The following is a 24281-nucleotide window of genomic DNA, read 5'->3' as shown; positions in this document are numbered from 1 at the left end:
GATAGATAGATAGATAGATAGATAGATAGATAGATAGATAGATAGATAGATAGATAGATAGATAGATAGATAGATAGATAGATAGATAGATAGATAGATAGATAGATAGATAGATAGATAGATAGATAGATAGATAGATAGATAGATAGATGATAGATAGATGATAGATAAAGAAAGATATAGAGGATAGGTAGAAGGATAAGTAGATATAAAGATAGATATAGATAGATAGAAAGAGAGAGAGAGATAGATAAAAAAAAGATAGATAGAAAGACTAAAAAATAAGAAAAAAAATAAAGAGGGGATAAATAAAAGGAAAAAACAAGCAAAAAGAGATAGAGAGAGAAAAAGGTCACGGGATAATTTCGATTACAGGCCATTTTTTACCCCCATCATGGAGGGGTCAAACAATAATACAGGGGAGAGGGTCAAAAATATTGGAGATACGGGGGGGAGGGGGATAAAAATTAATGGGGAATGGGGGGTCAAACATATAAAACTACTTTACTACAAATCCATTACCTTTTTTCACCCCTAGCATAAAGGGAATGGGAGATAGAAAAAAATGTAGTTTAAAGGGATTACGGTATAATATAAAATAGGTTGAATCTTAAAATTTTGAGTTGGATTTCAAATTATTTAAAAAAAATCTACTTTTTAATCTTACTCCTTTCCTATCTCTTCCCTGTTTAACGTTATTGCTGTAATTATATCGACATAAAACTTAATAAAAATGTAAAAAAAAACAATTTTTTTTCTCAAAAGTTTAATATATGCTAAAACAACCTATAGTAAGTGTTGGATTGTCGATTAACAATTCTAGGTCAACACACAGCTAAAGTTCGACTGGGATTTTGTTTTTGATGTAAAATGATTGTATATAGTTAAACTATAAAGCAATCTATCCGTTTGCATCCTAGAGGCATGCATACACCAATGGATTTATTAACACTTGGATAGTACACCAGATTTTCACATTCTTGAATGAAGCGAACTCTGTAACGGGCCAAAATAACGATCTCTCCCATCCCTCTCCTTTACCCCATCCATTACTCTCCTACTGGACAAACGGCCCGACCAATAAATGCGAAGGGGATATTGCAACCTAAATTGACGACAATTTTTCTCCTGTCATAATATCCACGTATATTCTACATCCATTCATACACCATAGACAAATAATTCTCAATTAGATAACATAAAGTTTATTATAGCAGTTCATTTTTCCGCTGATTAAAAATTCATTGCTGGGACAAAATGTATGATGTAGTAATTGTTATAAACAAAGTAACTGAAACAAGGCATCTTTGATTGGTGGAAAAAGTAGAGGCAAATATACGCCAAACCAATTTTTTTTATTTAATGGTTTTAGTCGACTCCATGGCATTTTCTAAGATGGTTATGGCTGACATATTATCGACATACAGTAAGAATATAAGGGATCGTAGGGGATAAGACAATGAACGATGTATTTATGTACATCCCCAATTACGATAAACAAATTTCTCCTTCTGTATGTCATCGTTAATGGTGGAAACGTTTGGACAATTCCTGATCATTCGAAATTAAAGTCCCATTTTTCTCAAGCTAACGAATAAAGTTCATAAAACTTTGAGGACCTGTAAAAATGTCCCCCCCCCCTTTCCCTGCTTATTTTTCATGTAACGCAATTTTGATAATGACATTTTCACCTAATTATCATTAAAGGTATGAAAAATTAAGTTTTTAAAATTTTCCAAAAATTGAGTTTTACATGGATTAATCTATGATATAGATTTGTACTTTGTGCCTGGAATCTATAGGGATAAGACAATGGACGATAGAATGATATACATGCTCAATGATGACCAACAAATTACACCCTCTGTAAATGAGATTATTTTTTTACCAACCAATCAAAATTAAAAAAAACTACTTAAAGTTCTGAGCCAACAAATATTGTTTTAAAACTTTGGTTACTAGTGTAATTTACAGTCCAATATCCCCTCCCTCCCTCCCTGAGTTAGTACTAGAAAAGGTCGCCAAATTACCGGCAAAGGGGAGATGCATTTTTCGGGAGGGGTGTAACCTCACTTCCACCCCCCCCCCCATCCCAATAAATTATTTTTCATAATTCTGCAAATCTTCATATAAAAGTAACACTGAGTTTGTCTGTCTGTTTGTACTGAAGGATCGCGCTAACCTCTGAACCTATATGGTTCTCCTTTACAATATAGCTTCATATAGGTCCTGGGATGGTTCATAATTAATTTAGGGGGGGGGGGGGTAAAAAAGGGATCTAGTTAGTAGCTCAAAAACGTCTACTTTGTCAATAAAAAAATTTACTTTTATGTCTTTGCAATTATGGAACTTCAGCGAAAGTTACAGCACACCGAATTTTTTTTGCCTTAAACTAAAGTTGCGCGAGGGATGTTTAAGCTTTATAGATAATTGCCAGAATTGTCCTTCTGCTCTTGGAATGTAGAAAATATATTTAAAGAAAGTCTCATATAAAATAAAGTTATGCTTTAAATTATAATATCTAAACAAAAAGACAACTTCTACTATTTAGTTTCTTTTTGAATTCAGATATTATTTTAATGAAATCTACAAACGACCATAAGCAAACCTTATCAAAGGGTTTTGTAGAGTTAGAATTGCAAATAACTAAAGGACTCGAATATAAAAATGTAAAGAAAATCTAGCAGCTGTGCCAAACATGGGCATAATCTATTTGTTCGTACATTTTTTGTTGCAACTTTGGAGGACTTTTTGCGACAGGAATTTTGATTAATTTCTAAAGACATATAATTTGCATGATAATACTGTAATTTTATTCAATATCACATATTTTAATCTAAGATTATTTCCAATATAATAATAAGAGAAAGCGTAGTAAAAAATCAAATATAACCAAAACATTGAACAGAAAGATAATGATGGTAGTTATTGTCAATGAATTTTAAATTATCCAAATATTTAAAATTCGTCAATAACAAATAATTTAGTGTAAGAGCTACTAAAAAAAGTTTTGGGGAAAGCTATATGTAAAATTCGGCTTACCTGAGGTGAGACTAGGGGACATAACTCCGTGTTGTGGCGGGCTGGTCACAGTCTGGTGGTGCGATAGGTGTCCGTTGGTCACATGACCGTTCACGACTGTGTGACCCTGCCCGTTCTGCCCGACCATGGTGACCGAGTGGTGCGAGGCGCCGCGCTGCGGCGTGCCCATCGTACCCGCGCCGCCCATCAGCTGGGTCTGCACCATGTGGGGTGGGGGGCCCTGCGCGGCGGTGAGCTGCGGATTTTGCGGCACTTGAACTTGCGATGAGGCGTAGTCGGGCGGATACTGGTGGAGGCCGTTAGCAGAAGGGTAATAATAGGCCGGAGCCTAAAAATAGAAATATTATAATAAAGAAAAAGACATCTGACAAAGTAGTATGGTTTCTTTTGAGTGAAGCTTAAAATTTCGATAACTGCTGAACTCATTACGTACACCTTATAGGTCCCGTGATTGTTTAAGTCATTTATTGGTTTCATACTATTTTTCTGTCCTTTTCTTACCTTTGAAGGCAGAGTCCCTAGATGCTAGGGGCGCAGCCTCTAGCATTAAGAGGGAAACAATACATTCTATCTGACTTTTGATTACAGTAGCTATAATACACAATTTTTAACTAAACGCTGTTTAAACATGAATCGTTAAGCTCACTAAAAGTTCGTCCATTCTTCCGACTCTGACGGTGGCTGTTTATAGTGCCCCAGCAAAATGGAAATAGATGTCACTGCTTTAGGTCTACCTATTCTGTTTACCCTATGAAATACCCTATACAACATCTCTTTTCTAGGGGGTTTCTTTCTCCCCTCCATTTCTCTTTCACTTTACTATGACGTAAATAGAATAGGTAGGCCAAAAGCGGTGACATATATCCTTATTTTTCTAGGGCACTAAACACAGCTACTCTCTGACGGTCAGCGTTTTTTACCTGGAATGTGGGTGGAGGGGGGTAGTTGTAGACATTGTTGTGCATGGCGGGTGCCACTCCTCCCATCCCTACGGGGCTTGCAAGGTATTGACTAGACTGAAATTAGGAAAAGATTATTAGTTTAGAATTGTGTATTTATGGCAGTTACTTTAAGTATGACTGTATTATGGGCAGAGTTTTTTTTACAGTTTGACAAAAAAACATTCAGCTGTTTTTCTGCCAATTGTAAAAACGCCATGTACCCTTATAAAGCGGTAAGTATTTTTTGTTTGTTTAATAATTAAGATCTCGCTAACTAATGAAATGACTGTGTTCTACATTTTCAGTAATCTTCACATAGATCCAAGGATGGTTTTACGCTATTTACTGACCTTCCTATCATAATTGCTGGGGACGAAGCCACTAGTTTAAATGAAGAAGCAAAGTTTTTTTTATTAAGAACTCGCTAACTCGTGGACTATTTGAGTTTCTAACAGGTTTTAGGCTATTTCATTGAAGAACCCTTGATGCTAGAGGCACAACTATCAGTTCTTTCATAAAAAGTAATACTTTTTTTTATTTGTTTGATAGTAAATAATAAAATCTCCCTAACCACTGAACCTAGAGCAATTTTTAGGTCCTCGGCACGTTTTGTCTATTATTTCTAAATCATAAATGAATGTTTTTTTAAAGACAAGTTTACATTCATTCATTTAAATACTAAAATATTGTTTATATCATAAAATTCATTAATTTTCTATTTTTACAACAAAACAAAAAATCTACAATTATTTAAGAAATAATATTTTACAGTTTTAAATAATTTTGGTCAAAACTTCCGAGTTTTTACACCCCCCTCCCCCCCCCCCACCCTCCATACACCCCCTCGGAAGATTAATTGCTAAATTTTAAGAAAATAATCAATCATCTTAAAGTATCATTTTTCTCTATGCATGGAACCTTAATCAGGAATTTAAAGAAAGGTTAAAAATAAAAATAAAACTTTTTATATTGCGAATAAAAATTGTACTGGTCTACCATCGGTAATTTAGTCTGTATATTGGCCTGTTTTGTATGGTATCGTTTTTTGTATAGACGCTATAAAGAGCTTCAAATAAAATATTTTTCTTCCACTTTCCACAAAGTCGTTTTACCTCCCTTCTATCTCTGATAAACCCATGCCTTTTTACCCCCCCCCCCCCTCTGCCTGAAGTGATACTATGAATATCGGGAGCGTTTACTAAAAAGTTAACATACACTTTATATTATCAACTTGCTTTGGCCGTATGTCCGTTAGTTAAATCTTGAAAGGAAGTAGTAGGTTTTTTTTGTTTGATCTTTAAGATCTCGTTAACTAAAGAATTGGCTTTCGGTCTCAATCTTAGAAGTGTTTAATTTTCGTTTCAGAGATGACTTAAGGTTATTTTTAGATTTCAGTTTTGGGATAGTTTTAGGCTACCTTCTTTCCTCTCTCTATATATCTCTCTAATTTGTTAGCAGATAAAAATTATTCTTCGCTATAATTGATGTTATCATCCTTTTTATTATGCATTTATGTATGTAATGTAAGTAGGTTTTGCCTTAGCAAGGAATATTCTATCAAAGTAGGTAATTTCTGCTTTGATAAAAATAGTTACATATTTACATCTTTTAAATTAGGCCAAAAATAAAATGTAATTATTTAAAAAGCTGATTTTTTGTGTTATTATATGAAAATTAACAAACACATATAAATCAAGAGATTGTAAATTTAAAACAAAAATCCTATAACTATTCGATATGTTGCCGTACTTTGTTGTTCTTAATTTTACAACTTGCTAGCAAGTAATCCTTGGCAGTAATACTGCAAAACGCATGCACTTTTCTTGTTGACAATTTGACCGTTTCTCATGAATATAGCAATTTTGTTTGACCGATTTGCTGCACTTTCTAATAATATTTCATCCGGTATGGCGACGAAACCGATTAATATCCGGAGGATAGGAACCGGTTCACAGCCATACTTATGTTAACAATCATAAATAGCATGAAAGTACAAAATTTTTCGCTATTTTTAAAATAAAAAATAGCAATTGGTATTAATATTATTTGAATATCCGCGGAAAGCTGTCTATAAAACGGTTCGATAAATAAATACTATATGGAGGAGGGAATATTGCATCCGAAATAAAACTGTTAAAGTTTTAAAGCCTTGAAAAAAGGTTTCAATATGAAAGTCGCCCTTTTTTAGTTGGTCCATCATTCCCTCTTAGTGTAACAATATACTAATTCTTAGTTTAAACAGTTACACAAAATTCCAAGGAATAGTGGGATAGGACAATAGCCTTTAAATTAATCCCACCACAAAGTTACTCAGGGATATAGGGTTAGGGCAATGGACGAGAGATTATACCAATTCCCCCAGAAAAAAAATCCACTAAAATCCTATGAGTAAAATTCAATAATTAGTAGGCAGTAAATATAAAGTAACAAGATGTTTGTTTGTGTGTCTATTAAGATCTTAAGGAAATTAGAAGCTAGTAAAAGTGGCTGACTCAGATTATGACGTCAAAAAAATTAACCAATGAGAGTCCACTATAAACTTTACCTTTGGTCAATTACAGACTATACTGGCCTATCATTGGTTTATATTTTTGACGTCATAATCTGAGTCAGCCACTTTTACTAGGAAATAATATAAGAAAGCTTGATACTAGTCCTGGCCGGTTTTGTGCTATTTAGTGCAATGAAAATTATAAAAACTATTGCCCAAGTTTTACTTTTACTTGACATCATTTTCGAAACATGTCATTACTCTTTAATATGATTACTGTATTATAATTAAATCTTCTTTTTAACTTATTGGAATAATTGTCTTTATATATATATATTATTTATTTCTTTATTTCATTTCTTGAAAAAGGAAAGAAATATTTATAAAAAAACGCCTCTGGTTATAGATATTAATACAAAAATACTCACAGACACACACAAACACACACACACACACACACACACACACACACATACACACACATACATTTACTAATACAAATACACATATCCTTAAAATGGTGTTCTTACACTGCCGCACATGTATCAAATTAGCAAATTATTAAAAGCAAATATTATTACAAAGGCAAAAACCCAAACATAACTCTTATCATATAAAAACTTTTTGAATCATTTATTATCAATTTATTATATGTTTTTTTACGAATATATAAAGCGATGCAGAAGTGAATTCGCACCTCTTAATATCTATCATTCAATTGTACAAACTTTTTACTATCTCAAAGTTTGGATGTTAAACTAGAATTGATACGGTATGGGGAAACTTGAATTTCACAGCATCTGTTCAAGATAGACTGCTGAAATTTCTTGTTAACATTCCCGATAATATGAAGCATATTAAAGTATAAAATATCTTAAGAGGTTGGACTGCTTTTAAGCAGCTATTAAGGCACTTTTATCTTATATAACCTAGTCATTTTAAGTCTTTTTGGTTGAGATCCTCAACTAATAATATCCATAAAACATGAACAATTGTCTGCTATGATTATTGTTAGAGATGTGAAATATTTGGAAGCCACACAAAACCACTATCGGCATTGCCTTTTCAGCAAAGATAAATATATCTAAAAAGAAAGTATTATTTTTATGAGATAAAAGGCTAATTATAGAATAATAATACTTTATTTGTTCTACAAATGAATAGTTTTTTTTAAGTTATTTAATTTTGAATTGAAATTAGATGAGGTTATTTAAATTTTTTTGCTAATTTCAAAGTTTTGCAGATTTTGAAAATGACCAAAAATTTGAATTGCTTGGGAATTCAATTACTATGGATTTCAGCACGAGTTTTGTTTTACTACTAATATGTCCTTCAAATCTAAATGTTAGCAAGAAACACAAAAGGACCATTATGTCCAAATGAAGCGCTAAAATTGAAAAATAATAGAAAAAAAACTTAAAGAAGGACTACTAAGTTCTGTATTTTCTATGCTAAATTTAGGATATACCTGGTATAAAGAAGGACTACTGAGGTCTGCACTTTCTAGGCTAAATTTGAGATGTACCTGGTATAAAGAAGGACTACTGAGGTCTGCACTTTCTATGCTAAATTTGAGATGTACCTGGTATAAAGAGGGGCTACTGAGGTCTGCACTTTCTATGCTAAATTTGAGATGTACCTGGTATAAAGAGGGGCTACTGAGGTCTGCACTTTCTATGCTAAATTTGAGATGTACCTGGTATAAAGAGGGGCTACTGAGGTCTGCACTTTCTATGCTAAATTTGAGATGGACCAGGCGTTTCTCGTGCTTTTTACCCTCAACATGGATCCTAAAAAATAAAATAATATGTCAGTGAGGAAAATTGTAGTATTTATCGCATCGTATTATAGACAGCTTTCCGTGGATATTAAAATGAAAAGTCATAAGATTATAAACAAACTGGTATCAATTTTACGATTTTTATTTTGATATTCTTGGAAAATTGTCTGTAATATGATGCTATATATGATTTTTCAGTATGGCTAAGAACCAGTTCTAATCACGCGGATTTTAATCGGTTTCGAAGCCATACTAGAAAGTTAGATAGTTTATTATACATACCTGTTATCTTGTAATATATAGTAAAAAGTTTTTTGGTTTAAAACTGAAGATCTCAAATAATACTAGTCCAAATTTGTTGTACTTTTAAGGGAAGCTTTATTAGTGTCTTGATTTAGTTTTAGGCTATTTTTCCGATATCCCAAGCCCCTATAGGAAACTAGTTACAACATTAATTAGTTTAAAAACTTAATTTTCTTTGAAATTATCATTAATAATTAAAGAAATAGAACAATAAAGCACAGAAAATAATATCATTATTATATAATTCGAGTTGTACTAAAAATCCTTGGATATTTTAATGAAAACTATGGCTAGACTTGTCAAAAATGTTTAATCACAAGCGCAAAAATTATATTTTTTCTCCTATTTACAATTTTTTGTGCTGTTATCATATGAACATAATTATTTTATTAGAAACTATATATATCAGAGATCTATATGGATAAGACAATGGACGATATAATGATGCATTCCACTTATTTAGATAAACAATGCTACCCAAAATATTAAAATTGATGGTGGAAAAGTTTGAACATTAAAAGTTTGTACCACCCAATCAAGATTTTAAGTACCCAAAGTTTTTAAGCCGACAAATACGATACCGTGACTATAAAGCTTTAAGTACCAGTGTAATTTACAGTCAAATATCCCCTTCCTCCGTAGAAAATATAGCTGATCACTTGCGAGATTTTTGCGAACGTAATTGCACACCCCTAGTTGAAGATTATTTACTTGAAAAATCAGGGAGAAAGGGAATTGGGAATGACGGTTAAAATAATCTTCAACCCTTTCTACCACCTAATATTTACCAGACACCAATAGTAGTTTTGTAAACATATTAACTGGGAAAGGAGGAGGGGGAGAGATTGATTTTATTATCCTTTGTCTTATCCCTGTATCCCTGCTTTAAAATGCATCAAATACAGACAAACAATTGTAACAATGTATATGAATTCACTCTTAAAAATCAGAGAGAGAGAGAGGGGACAATGAGTTGTTCATTACTCTAGTCCCCAAAGTCCTTTAATAACATTTCTTATTCGTTGCCTTATTAACTTTGTGGACTTTAATGAATTGTGATTTGTTGGTTTATTAAGTTGAGTGTTCAAACGTTTCATCAACTAATTTTGATTTACAGAAGGGGTAATTTTGTGTATCGTCATTGGGGATGTACATCAATTTATCGGCAATTGTCTTATCCCTATGGATTCATGCTTAAAAATTAAAAAAAACCAAGGAAAAGATTATCTAAAAAGTAAATAAAACAACAAATAAAATTTTGAAAAAAGTAAACATTTTCAATATATCAGAATAATACTTTAATACAGGATGCTCTATATGGACATACTTACATTTTAAGACTTGATTATAGGGATGCTGTGATTTTAAAGTTATTTCTAATTGTTCTATGAATTAATAATTCAAAATTATGTTAATATGTTATACCATATAAAATATTGCTTTTAAAATAGATAATTAAGAGCTTCGCAACATATACATGTTGTCATCCTTGTTGTTTAAAATTTGTTTGTAAATTTTTACAGTAAAATCATGTTATAAAGCTGTAGTCTGTCTATTACACGAGTTTTGAAACTTAGTAAAAAAATGATTTGGTTAACAAATATGCTGCTAACGAAATCATATAAACAGGAAAAATTACGTCCATAAGTAGCGCGGCAATGAACTAACAATAAGCTATGAAATCTTATGATATAAACAGTAATCTAAATGATACTTAGTCAAATAATTTTTTGCTGCAAGCGTGATTGCGTCTTTGACCGTGTGTAAGTGCGCTGATCTGTTGAATTACGGTTGTGGACGAACGGACATGCCCTAGTTATAAAGAAGCTGAACCGCTACTGCAAACGGTTTTTTGAATTATTGTCTTGTAGGTTGGTGTTATGCATTGATAACTTTGCCAGGGAGGAAAGGGAATAGATATAGAATACGTGGATATATTGACAGGGAAACAATTGTCGTAACTTAGGTTGCTAATATGGACCTCATTTATTGGTCAGTTCGTACATCCAGTAGGAGGGGAGGGGGTAAAATGGGTGGATGGGGGATAACGTTATTTTAGCCAGTTGTGAGTAGCAATTTATTAGAGTACATGAAAGTCTGGTGTAACATCCAAGTATATACTATATTATATTGAATATATTAACTGCTAAAAAAAACATGTGTTCCTATTGGTCAATTTCATGGATTAAACATCTATACTTTCTATATTTATTTCTCCGATTAAAATTTTTTAGTTATTTATCCCTTGGGGGGAGGGGGAGGAGGGTTTTCTTGATTGAGCGAATTAAAACTACTATGTGCTAAAATGACCTATTCAGAAAAAAGATACATAGATAGCTTAACATCCAGAAATGAGGGATAGCTTTTAACAACCATATAAAAATAGGATATTGTGGAGTATGTAGCATTAAATAATAGTTATTTATCGCATCGTATTATAGACAGCTTTCCGCGGATATTAACATGAAAAAATAAAAGATTAAAACCATTTTTGTTAGCCTCAGGTGTCGAGGGCGTGGGCTAACAATTGATTTAATGATTTTTATTTTAATATTGGTGGAAAAATGTCTGTAATACGATGCTAAACATGATTTCACAGTATGGCTGAGAACCGGTTCTGATCCAGCGGATCGGAGCCATACTGGAAAAGTTTTTCTTTATGGGTGTCGTATCCCTGGCGTATATATAGTAGTACTTTTGAAAAAAAGAGATTATAGCCCCGAGACTCAAACCGTGCGCCACAGAACCCAACAAGGACAATTATGTCAATATGTAGCGCAACAATAACAAGTTAACAACAGTTTTGATTGAAAGGAACAATAAAGTATTATACAGGGAAAATAGAGAAAACTTTGTAGGTCTTTTAAAGTTCTAAATAGTTGATTTTTTGCAGGTATTGTAAAGTAATCACTTAATAGCACACTAAGCTTTTTGAATATCAAACAATTTCTGTCTAAGAATTTAAAATAAACAATGAAGTTACGACATTTTCTAAATTACTAGGACTTACATAAGGAAAAACCATTCTTATAGAGTAGCTGCGCTCCTTAATAAAGTGCTGCTGGCCGCTATGGACCCCCTAGCTCCTTGTCTATCATACTGGGTATATAATTTCCTACATATATTTGACATCTTTGCGCTTTTTTTGTCGATGGGGGGGGGGGGGGGAGGTGCTTTGATAAAGGAATAATTTTTAAGGCAAAAATTTTTCTATTTCTATTTTTGGACCTTCAAAAGTGATCTTTGCTTAAATATTATTAAGATCATTTACTACTAGAATCCTATATCTACAAATTTGTGTTATTCTAATAAAGGTTTAATGACTTATAGACTTTAAATCCAAGTTTTAGGCTAATTTCTGTTTTCTATATCCCATAGACTAATTGTAAAGGAGAGATGTTTGAATTTTTGAATGATTATCAGGGTGACTTTGGGCGAAAAAATTACACTGGTACCCAAAGTTTTATAAACACTTTCTATCGTTCATTACCCAAAACTTTGGAAACAAATTGATTGTGAACTTAGTTTGGGGAGGGGGGTGATTTTTTTCATAGGAATTTCAGGGGATACACAGAAATTTGGGGTAGGGACATATTTCGAGAAAAATTAATTTTAAGCTTTTTTTATATCAATAAAAGACTATAGTGATGTAGTCACATGTCGATAATATGTCAGTTATGATAACTTTTACAAGAATTTAGTCGACAAATTGCTTTTAAAATATTATTTTTTAGAACTCGGGTCTATGTCAATGACAGAAATTCTTTTCTTGTATAGGACTGTGCTAGATATATGGGTCATTTTTAGTTTGGGGGTGTTTTTCCTGGACATAATATGTAGTTTTATTAATAATTGGTATTTAATTCTTGTGCGCGTAGTGTCTCTATAGCCTGTAGAAAAGCTTTCTTACAAATAAACTTTTTTATGTTTGCAAAATCGTCTTGTTCTTAGAATTATATATCTCATCAAAAATGTGATTCAATTAGGTAAAAAATAGGACATACAAAAACTTTTTTTATAGTGCAAATATTTTCCCCCTAATATGTTGATCATCTCAGATTTAAAGATTTTTCAGTATGGAAACCGATAACTCTCCGCTGGATTGGAACCAGTTCTCAGTCATACTGAAAAATCAAGTATAGCATCGTATTACTGACAAATTTACACGAATAACAAAATAAAATTAATTAAATTATAATTTTGTTAGCCCAAGACTTTGGACCCTCGGGGCTAACAAAACTAGTCTTCATCATATAATTTCCCATTCCCATATAAACAACCCCTTAAATAGTGGATGTAAATATTCATTTATTTCCCTGGTATCTCATTTATATCCCTGGTATGATTTTAGAAGATTTTTAATTTTTTTTTGGAAGATTTTAGAATTTTTATTAATTACTAAAAGAAAGAAAAATTATACCAGGGAAATAAATGAAATTTAAAAACCAAAATTAAACCACATTTTACTAGCATAAAAATGAGTTTTTGTTTAAATGAGAATGATATTCCTGTCCAGTTTTTTGTTTAGGAATGAATATTTCTTACCCTCGTGAATAAATGATGACCTATCGGTCCATCATTTATTCCCTCGGGTAAGAAATATTCATTCCTAAACAAAAAACTGGATAGGAATACCCCATTTTAATATCCTCTGAAAGCTGTCTATAAAACAAATTAAATATTTATCAAAAAAGAGAAAAAGTGCTCAATAGGCACTGTAAGGGAAAGCATCAAAATGTTACCTGGTTTGTTTACAGCTGTTGAGTTGTGTATTGCAGACTTTACAGTAATGTTGCAGACCATACCTGAAATATTTTTAAAATATAATTATTCACTGGTTTCATAGTCATTTGGTGTGTTTATGATTTATTTTTGTTATAAAATATCACTTATGTAGCTTAAATAAATGGTTAAAAAAATTGGCCATGAAATCAACCAATTACAATTTAAAAAGTGGTCATATATGACATAATATTGATATTCTAATACAATTACAACTACAAAGCTATAGTGACATAATAACGACAGGAATAATCAATGACAAAATTAGACAGAAAGGGATATTTATTTTGTTAAAAAAACTATTTTGACACTTTCTTTTATTTGTTTTGGACATAACAAAAAACAAGACAGAAAGGAATTTTTCAAATTCCAGGGGGAAAAAATTCTTAATCTAATTAAAAGGAAAAAAACTGAAACTCACTATTAATGCAAAAAAGTGGCAATGAAAATTAATAGAAACAATAAAAATTGTTAAAGTCAAAGTCACGTATCAATGAAGCAATGAGGCCGGTTGTCTACAACTAATGTCGATATTTGTACAGTTGATTATACCTTTGTTAAACCCAAGGGGATCTTAAATAATAAGACAATAACAATGTGTTTATAAAACTTTGGGTACCATATCATTTAAAGTCCAATGTCCATCTCTCTGTACTGGCTGTACAAATGAGAGAACCTGTACTTTGGGTACCAGTACCACAAGCCTCCTCCCAGCACAGTAAGATATATAAGTTTTCCGGAATTTTAATGTTAGGGGGAGATTTGAAATCTGCATTAAATTTTAAGGATTTTTTATAAAATTCGTTTTTTGTATTCTTTATCTAAAAGCGGAAATGCATTTTAAGTTAATTAATTTTGACCAATAGGATAGGTGGATTTTAAACTACCTGCGCTCTAATTGGTTGAATGATTTACGCCATCCAATCAGAGCGCAGATTTTTTAAATCCACCAATCACAGATGCCAAAATTAATTAACTTAAATTGCATTTCCGCTTTTAGATAAAGAATTATAGAAAAAATGAATTTATAAAAAATCCTCAAAATTTGATGCAGATTTCAAATCACCCCCTAACTTTAAAATTCCGGAAAACTTATATATCTTACTGCACAGGCTGTATAAATAGAAATAGTAATTCTTGTCGACCACTACAAAGAAAGAAATGCCGACAAAAGTACACGTATTGGCAAGGATAAATATTACCAAGGAGAGAGGGGGCATTACACTGGTACCCAAAGTTCTATATCCCCCATTATCTAATTGTCTAAAACCTTGGTTACTTTTATTGCATTTTGATTGGTTGGTTCCAAACTATAAGCTCCAAACATTTCCACTAATATTTACAGAATAGGTAATTTTATTAATCGTAATTGAAGGTTACACGAATTTATTGTACATTGTCTTATCCATTAAGATTGATATATAGGGATGCTTTATTATGGTCCTGGGAAGATTTTTTATCTATTTTCCATGGAATTGTGATGGCAAAAACATTACACATTTCTTAGAGGTCAATTTCAAGAATGTCGAATTAGGATAATTTAACTAAAGGTTTGTATATTACAAAACAAATTAATTGCAATGTTCTTACTTTAGTTTTAATGTACAGAAGGGGTAATTTTGTTAAAAATCATAGGGGTTTTTATTGACTTATCCCTTGAGATCGCTAAACGGATGACGTTTTTTTGGCCAGCACAAAATTCAGTCCTCAAAACAGAATAATTTTCGAACTTTTATTTTAAAAATCCGCTAAAATGTTTGGAATTTCCTATGATGACAGGACTAATAAAATAAAATGAATCAGTAACAATCTTAAAAGGACAGTCCTAGCTTTTATCCTATTATATAAAGTAGTAAGCTTTTTCTGTTTGTAGCTAAAGATCTCGCTAACCGCTGAACCGATATGGTTTTCCTTTACAGTAAAGCTACTTATAGGTACAGGGATGGTTTTAGCTATTTTTGGTTAGGATATCACCCCCCTACAAAAAAAAATTACCCCACCCCAAATATTTATTTTTAAACTAAAAAAAACTCTGACTTTTCCCCCTCCCACCTTAAGTGTTCCTAAGGGCTTCTAGGCGCTAGTTGCTAGTTCTAATTATAAATTAACGAGGGATCTTAAGGGATAAGACAATGGAAGATAAATTGATGTACATCTACAATTATGATAAACAAAATCATCTCCACAAAAAATTCTACCTAGTAACATAACCAATAAACAAAGGCACCACAAATTTTCTATGCTAACAAATTAGTTTTTAATTCATCTGAATATTTTAAAGTAATCCACCTATAACCCAAGGGCGTTCAGCCCTTCCACACCCCCCACCTCACAACCATTGGAACTCGTGTTATCCTTTGATGTTTGGACCAGATACAATGTACTGGCTCAGGATAAGGACGATAACCGAGGGGACTAACGCATACGGTATGTCGGCCAACTCGGCCACAATCGCAAATGTGATTGGGGAAGCTTCATATTATAAGCTTTCCTATGACATTATCTGTAGGGTTGGTTGATGTACAGCATTATGATTGGATTGTTCAACTTCTTAAATATAAATAACCGAATGTATGTTATACCAATTGTAAACCGGATGGGCCAACGACACGTGTGTCTTTGACCAATCCGAATAGTCGGTGGACTATTTAATCCTATGCAAGATTGTACCATTAAACCTTAACCTGAAATAAATTATTATTATTATAAAATAGTTATTGCTGTCTTTATAATAGAGTGACCTTTTAAATCCTGATGCAAAATTTCTGTGTGTGTGTATGTTTTATTCATTGATTTTAATAAGCATAACATTCTTTTAATTTTTATGTTTGAACACAATATTATATCAAAGAATTTTTAATGATGATGCTGTGAGTATTGGTGCAAAAAATATGACGTAACAAAAAAACTAGCCAATGAGAGGCCGTTATTGACCAATGGTAAAATTTATAGTGGCCTCTCATTGGCTAATTTTTTTTGTTACGTCATATTTTTTGCACCAATACTCACAGCATCTTTAATGATTCATACAATACAGAACAACAACATCCATAGTTAGCAAAACATATAATTTTTAACAATTAAAACTTAATAATAAAACATTTGAAAAGCTTTTAAAATTCCTATATACAGCAAAATTAATAATTTAAGATAATGTACAATGAAATGAAATACGTCCAAATATATTCTGAAAATTGTTGGTTGAAAAATTTGAAACTAACCAATTACAATACATTAAAAGTACCCAAAGTTTTAACAAACGAAAAAAAGGGATTATAAAACTTTGGGCACCAGTGAAATTCACATTTGAAAGTCCCTTTCCCTCCCTTATAAGTACAAACTATTTGTCTAAACTTTTTGACCAATAATTTGAATACTATTTCCCTTGTCCCGGCTGTTAAAAATAGTTTTGAACGACTGCATAACTATTACAATGTACTTTTAAATGCACCGAACCCCAGTTAATCCTACTGACATTTTTGTGGCATTTTATGATAACGAGGTCATTAATGACTCACAATCGGCATTACTCAAATATATTAAGTGGTCATTTCTCTTGGGAAGGTGGGTATACCCTCCCCCAAAAGAGTTATAAACCTTCCCATGATCTATGAGAAGCTCTCCTGTAAAGGAGAACCATATCGGTTTAGCGCGGTAAGCAAGATCCTTTGGTACGAAAGAACAAACAGACAGACGGTCGGACATCCAGTCTCTTTAATATCTATCGTTTTGAAATACAAATATTTTGAACTGTCGATCTAATATCAAAGCTTAAGCCTTGCATGTGCGACAATGGACCACCTTTAGCTACTAAATTAAATTCTTTATGTTTTCATACGCAAACATAAATAGACTTATCTATACAGGGTACATGTATACTTTTTTAGGTTCAATATAGGGATATTTAAATGGGCCTTAAAGCGGGGAGGGAGACATTGTACTTTAAATAATGTCTTAAAATTGAGGGTTGATTTATTAAGTTTTGATTGGTTGATTCAAACTGGTAGTGCCCAAAAGCGTGGTATTATTGTTTATCATATTTGGTGATTTATATTAATTTATCCTTTAATGTCTTATGCCTGTAAAATTGTGTTTCTTTCAATTTTTTCTTAGGTCAAAAATATTAATCTCATTGCTTAATTTTCTTCCACTTACTTATCCCTTGAGCCCATATATTTATATGCAATGTTTGGTATTGATAAAGAATTTAGGCCATGCTAAATGTGACTACTTTTACCTAGTTAGACTGAAAGCTCGAGTGTTGACATACAACGTTATTAGATTATGTCGACTTTTTATTAAAGTGATTATAGACATGTATATCATTTAACAATATTCTAATAATGACATTTTCAGAGAGAGAGGGGACGATGAGATTTTTATTACACTAGTCTCCAAAGTTTTATAATAATGTTTTCCTATTCGTTGGCTTAACAACTTTGGGAGCTTCAGTGAATTTTGATTGTTTGTTTCATCTTATCAACCACTTATATTTTCATTACTACAAAGGGATAGTTTTTTGTATCATCATAGGGGATGTACATAAATTTATCAGCCATTATCTTATCCCTTTAGATCCCTGGACAATTTACTTTAATATAATGTCGATATAATGCCAGCATTAACGTTTAACAGGCATATAAACATGTATAAACAAGATTACAACTTATATCGGGAGGGTAATAAATGCCCCCCTTCTAAATACCAACATTCCGACATTCTAAACATTCCCCCCCCCTTCTTTTTTTCTTGGTAATTACAAGTGTAAATTAATACGGATTTTCCTTATGGCGGTGTTAAAAAGTACACCCTCCCCCTAAAGTCATAAATTTTAGAATCTTGGGATTCCAAATGATGAAAAACAAAATTACCAAATCTGATGATTAAATTTGTTACAAGTTTGACCCAACCAATTAAGATATAATAAAAATACCCAAAGTTTTTTAACTCGATTGATAGACCAAGATTATAATACGTTGGGTACCAGTATAATTTACAGTTAACAACTGTTCCCGAAGCTTTTCAACCAGTCAAAATATTACATATTTTCAATTGTATAAATTTATTACAATAAAATAGGGTACAAAAACACCCAAAAAGAATTTTGGAATAATAAAAGATTAAATTCGTGTGATTTCTGTCACCGAAATGAATTTTAATGAATTTTTTATACATTTTTTTTGTTCATTTTAAAAATTCTAAACTTTTTTTGGACGAGATTTAAAATCACTAAGCAAAAAAAGACATTTTATTTTAAAGAATCAGTTCAGTTTAAATAAACGGCCGTTTTAGAAATCCTCCAAAAATTTCTAATAAAATCTAACTAAAAGAAATTTAACAGAAGAAGGTAAAAAATTAGGTTTATTTCATCGTAGTAATTTTTTGCTACAATATTTTAAATTGAAATGGTCCATACGAGATCAAAAAGATGGGGAATAAAGATTCTTAAATCAAAAGTCCTACCGACTTTGACTCGTTAAGACCAATCAACAGTAACTGTTTCTTGAAAATATTGTATAATTTTCTTTGTTGATAACCTAAACAGCATGCTGTTGTAAAAGAAAGAAAAAACAATCTTTAATAGAATAAAATTATTAAGTAGCTATAGGTTACTAGCAGTAATGTCTAATGTTATTCATAATCTTAACATTATAACATTTTTTCGATATTATATTATCAATGAACATTTTATTTAAGAACATAAGTCAACATGAAATATTAAAAAGGTATAACAATTCATATCTCTTTCCCCCCATGAATGAAAAAAAAGTTAGAGATAGAGGACACATTATTTGAATTTATAGACATGAATCTCTAGCTAGTGTTCAATAACATCCGCTAAATATGTTAAATTATCATTGCTACAGAACAAAATAAATCTTCTCTTTTGCTTCACTGTAAACTGTTTTGCCTCCATATTTACAGTCAGTTAACTAGTCATAATTATGACCAATAAAGTTTTTTTTTATGCTGTGTTCATTATTAATACCTAGTTAATATTCAACCAAGTAATAATATGATGTTATTTTTTCAAATTGCCCCCCCCAAAATGAACTTAAAATTTAATAATAATTTTATTCAACAAAGTAGTAAGGATATTTTTTGTTTGCCCGTTAAGATCTCACTAACCAATAGAAGAACCGATTTAATTCTTAATTTTAGGGAAGCTCCAAATAGGTCGCAGACTTATTTTAATCTATTTTATCTTAAAATTTAAGTCTTTAAATGGTTTTATGCTTTTTTATCTTCCCATTGATATGGGCGCGGCCGTTAGGTCTTTATAGAAGGATTAAAAAGTAATTTTGTCGAATAAAAACTTGGTTAACCATAAACTTCAACGTTTAACATACGTTATATCAACCAGGTGTAAATTTATCTCAAGTGATAACTTCAAAAGAAACATAAAATCCCCTCATTTTTTTACTCCGTATAAAAATCTTGACAAAACGGTGCAAAAAAGTTATCAAGATGTTTTATCCTTTTTAAAAGCGAAGCTTTTCTATAATTAGGGTCGGTCCGTCCGTACGTCCGTCCGTCCGTACGTCCGTCCGTCCGTACGTCCGTCCGTCCGTCACGGATAGCTTTTTTCGTTAATTTAGACATGTTAGAATTGTCCTATCGATTTCAAATTTTGCATGGTGATTCCTTTAGTAGTTAGGTACAATTTAGAAAGCGTAGCAACTCTAGAATCACTACCAAAATGTCCGTACGTCTATTTTAAACATGTTGATTTTTTTACTTTTTTAAATAGCTTTTTTCGTTAATTTAGGCGTGTTAGAATTGTCCTATCGATTTCAAATTTTGCATGGTGATTCCTATAATAGTTAGGTACGAGTTAGAAAGCGTAGCAACTCTATAATCATTACCAGAATGTCCGTACGTCCATTTTAAACATGTTGATTTTTTTTTACATTTTTAACAACAAATTTGTATGTGACCTAATTATCCGATTGGTCTGATTTTTGGTATACTGATTCCTGGGACAACAAAGTACAATATTATAAGCGAAGCAACTCTATAATCAAGTCCTAAAAATGTAAGTATGTCCATAATCAATATCCTGTATCAAGCAGTTTTTCAACAAATTTACTTACAATTTTGCTTTGACTCTTATACATTCGCATTCTGATTATTCAGTTCTGACATTAAACAAGCGTTAATGTCCGTTTGTCCTACCGTTTCAGAGCTTCGCTTTTATGGATGTTGTCATCCTTGTTATTGTGGCAAAAACTGACAATATATATTGCAAAGAATAAAAATATAAAATTTACTGTAAAAAATGTAGATACTGTTGTTATATCAACATAAAAATGTAGTAATTAGGGAGGGAGAGGGCATTAGGTACCCAAAGTTTAATAAAAACGTTGGCTCATTAGTTGGTTAGCTTAATTGGTTAGTTTAAACTAGCAGGAGAAATGTCGATGTTAATAGAATTCCAAATAGCTTTAACTATAAATCATTCCGATAATAAATAAACCGTGAATACTTTTAAGAAATGTACTTTTTTGCAGTTATAAAGAGACTTCAACTAAGTATAGAACGGTAGCGTAAAAATGAAAATAAATTTAGATGTCATTTTAGTAATAAAACAAACGTTTTTGCGCCTCTTAAAAATGGTCATGGTTTGAATTTCAATAGAAAATAAACTTTAAAAGAAGAAAAAATCATTATTAAGGCAAAATGAATTTTTTTTAACAGTATTTATTTTGACGGATATGTGTGACGTCATAAAAATACGCCTAAAAAGGAAGAATGAGAGGAGAAGTGGGAAATGAAACCCCTACACTTTCCGTATCTCCTATTTTGACAAAGAAATAAACAGACGGACAGAGACAATGAGCAATAATATAATAGCTGCGCTCCTGAAAAAAAGGATTGTTATATTTTGTTTTTATCTGAGAACTTAATTATATTTGAATTGTAAATGGTAACTTGGAATGCTTGTTAAATTAACTTATCTCCTAGGCGACATCCAATTTATCAGGGGGGGGGGGGGGGGGGGTAACATTGCGACTGTACCAAGGAGGTTGGGGACATTGGGCTGTAAATTATTCTGGTACCAAAAGTCATGTTTCTCACAAACTTAATTCGTTAGTTCAAACTATCAGTATCCAAACTTTTTAACCAATAATTGTAAACTACAGATAACCTCATTTTATTTATCATCATTGGAGATTTAGAACAATTTATCATCCATTGTCTTATCCCTTAAGATCCCTGATTTTACTCTAAATGTTTGTTTATAGCGTCTAGGAAACTGCACTGAAAAAATGCAAAACGCCATGTGATAATAAAATTTAGATATTCGTTTTAATCAACCGACTAACCCCCCCCCATCTCTCTCTCTCTCTCTCTCTCTCTCTCTCTCTCTCTCTCTCTCTCTCTCTCTCTCTCTCTCTCTCTCTCTCTTAAGGGATAAGACAATGGCTGATAAATTGATGTACATCCTCAATTATGCGAAACAAACTTCTTCTTCTTATTGGAGGGAAAGTTTGACCAATGCTATTCTGTACCTAAAGCCAATAATAATATTATAAAATATCAGCTATGATGACCACTATGGTAATCGACATAAACGGTTTGTCGACGTAATTCTTCCAATTTTTAAATGTACTGTAACTTTCGTTTATGATTATCTATCTTTAAGTCTCAATTATCTCTCTTTTTATTAGCAAAGCTATTCTATATATTTTGAAATTTCCATTTATCTGCAAGTCTGTAAAAAACATGAATTTCTTAGCTGATATTTAAGATATATAGTTGAAACTTTTATTAAAGGTTCCCTGTACTAGTATGTGCAAAATGAGCATCCAGTATATAATTACTTGGTCCGTCGGTATGTCGTTCATGCCACTAAAGAATACATGTTTATCTAAAGAAGTTTCCCTACTTATGGATGTTGTCTTTCTTGTTTTCCTCTTTTCTATCTCTCTTTTTTGCTTGTCTTAAACACGAGTTTTCATAAGATACATGAAAAAAGCCGCAAATGAAAAAGGTCAAAATGATAAATTTTTTTGGTTATTTACTTCTACTTCAATGATTTATATCGACTAAACGGCCTTATATATAAGTGACCATGAATGACATATTATCGATATGTTGTTATCCTAATAACATTATTATTGTCGACCAAATGGCTTTAAATAATATTGACATTACATAATATTTATTGATATTATTAGTATGCAGCATTGACTAAGTTATTATCCTATTATGTAAAGTAGCAAGGTTTCTTTGTCTCAAGCTTAAGATTTCAATTACTACTGAACCGATTAAGTTCTTCATTTTTTGGGAACCTTCACATAGGTCCCAAAAGGTTTGAGGCTATTTTGAGGCTGATTTCAGTATTGGGAATGTTGTATCAAATTTTAGAATACAGAGCCTTTTACAAATTTGATCTTTTTTATTGTTGGGGCGACCCCCCTTCCCTCCTCTGATTACACAATGTGACATTATTATCCCTGCATCTTGAGTCTTTATTCTGTTATGTCAATTAACAAAGATTTATTCCATACCCTTCCAGGGATCTTAAGGGATAAGACAATGGTGGATAAATGTGGATAAATATGTGCATTCCCAATAATGTTATACAAGTAACAAAAATCCTCTTTTGTAGATTAAAATATCAGTTTAAAAACTTGGGACTTTTTAACTAACCAATCAGAATTTATTTAAGGTACCCAAAGTTTTCCTTATCAAACGAATAAGATTATATGGTTTTAAATCTTTTGGTACCAGTGTAATTTACACTCAAATGTCTTTTCCCTTCCTGTTGTTTAAAAAGGTAGAGAGGGGAAATTGGACTGTAAATTATATTCTGGTACCCAAAGTTTTGAAAATGACGTCATAACTACAGTCTTACATTGAAATAATAACAGTTTTAAAGAGAGGGAAGGAGGGAGGGGGCTGGTTATACACCCCAAAAAAGGAAAATGCTGATTTTTTGCCTGGGGGGTATGAATATTGAAAAATCATGGCCAAAAATAAGAAAATTATATTTTTCTTCTTTTCTTCTTTTTTCTCACTTCAGAGAAATGCCGCGAACTAGGATAAAAATGTCCAAAAGTAGCGCAGAAATAACACCCAGAGAGAGAGAGAGAGAGAGAGAGAGAGAGAGAGAGAGAGAGAGAGAGAGAGAGAGAGAGAGAGAGAAAGAGAGAAAGAGAGAGAGAGAGAAAGAGAGAGAGAGAGAGAGAGAGATTAGACAGTTGGCTGTTTATTACACCAGTCCCCAAAGTTTTAAAATGAGGTTTTCTTATTCATTGGCTTGACAACTTTGGGGACTTTAGTGAATTTTAATAGGTTGATTTATTAAGTTAAGAGTTCAAACGTATCAACCACTAATTTTAATCCAAAGAAAGGGTAGTTTTGTGTATCATCATTGGGGGTGTACATCAATTTATCGTCTATTGTCTTATCCCTTTAGATTCCTGAATAATACTATGTTAAACCTAGAAACATTAAGTTGACATGAAACTTCAATGTGACAACAAATAAAAGTGCTAATAGCTGATATATTAGCGACATTATGATAAATAAAAATAAATCTATGTCTAGTATAAGGCATCTCAAAAAATGGTAAGTGATTACATATTTTAAAATAACGTTATTTTAATTGTATAATAACAGTACACTCTATTTGAAAAGCATAGAAATGGACTAATGTATTTGTAATAGTTTGGAGGTAGCTTCGCTAGCAAAAATTGTCTTTTTAATATTCATCCGCGCCAAGGACGGGAAAATTAGGGACTTGTGTTTGGGAAAAAAAGGTATTTTGATTCTTTGGGTACTTGTACTTTTTAATATACTAGCAGTTATGCCCCTAAAGGCAGTTAAGGAGAAATTTTAGTATTTTAAAGAAATATTTTTTTGGATGGAGGTACCCTTCCCCTAAAGAGTTAAAAACCTTCCCTAAACCTACAAGAAGCTTTATTGTAAAGGA

At 31.9% G+C, this 24281-nt stretch overlaps 1 protein-coding gene across 1 annotated transcript in view; it reads right to left on the bottom strand.

Annotated features, from left to right (window-relative positions):
* The window catches only part of LOC145333029 (uncharacterized), a 243153-nt gene that overhangs the window by 156633 nt on the left and 62239 nt on the right, over nucleotides 1-24281 (bottom strand). The window contains exons 3-6 of the mRNA XM_080178178.1: nucleotides 13300-13362; nucleotides 8171-8264; nucleotides 3963-4058; nucleotides 3043-3370 (exon numbers count right to left, since the gene is read on the bottom strand). Of these exons, the coding sequence (XP_080034304.1) occupies nucleotides 3043-3370; nucleotides 3963-4058; nucleotides 8171-8264; nucleotides 13300-13362 (581 nt within the window). The remainder of the gene's footprint in view (nucleotides 1-3042; nucleotides 3371-3962; nucleotides 4059-8170; nucleotides 8265-13299; nucleotides 13363-24281) is intronic.

The sequence above is a fragment of the Acartia tonsa genome, chromosome 12 (genome assembly GCF_053477335.1).
Source record: "Acartia tonsa isolate MP-2025a chromosome 12, ASM5347733v1, whole genome shotgun sequence".
Lineage (NCBI taxonomy): Eukaryota > Metazoa > Arthropoda > Copepoda > Calanoida > Acartiidae > Acartia > Acartia tonsa.
Note: the sequence above shows the minus strand (reverse complement) of the source record. Positions and strands in the feature narration are given on the sequence as shown.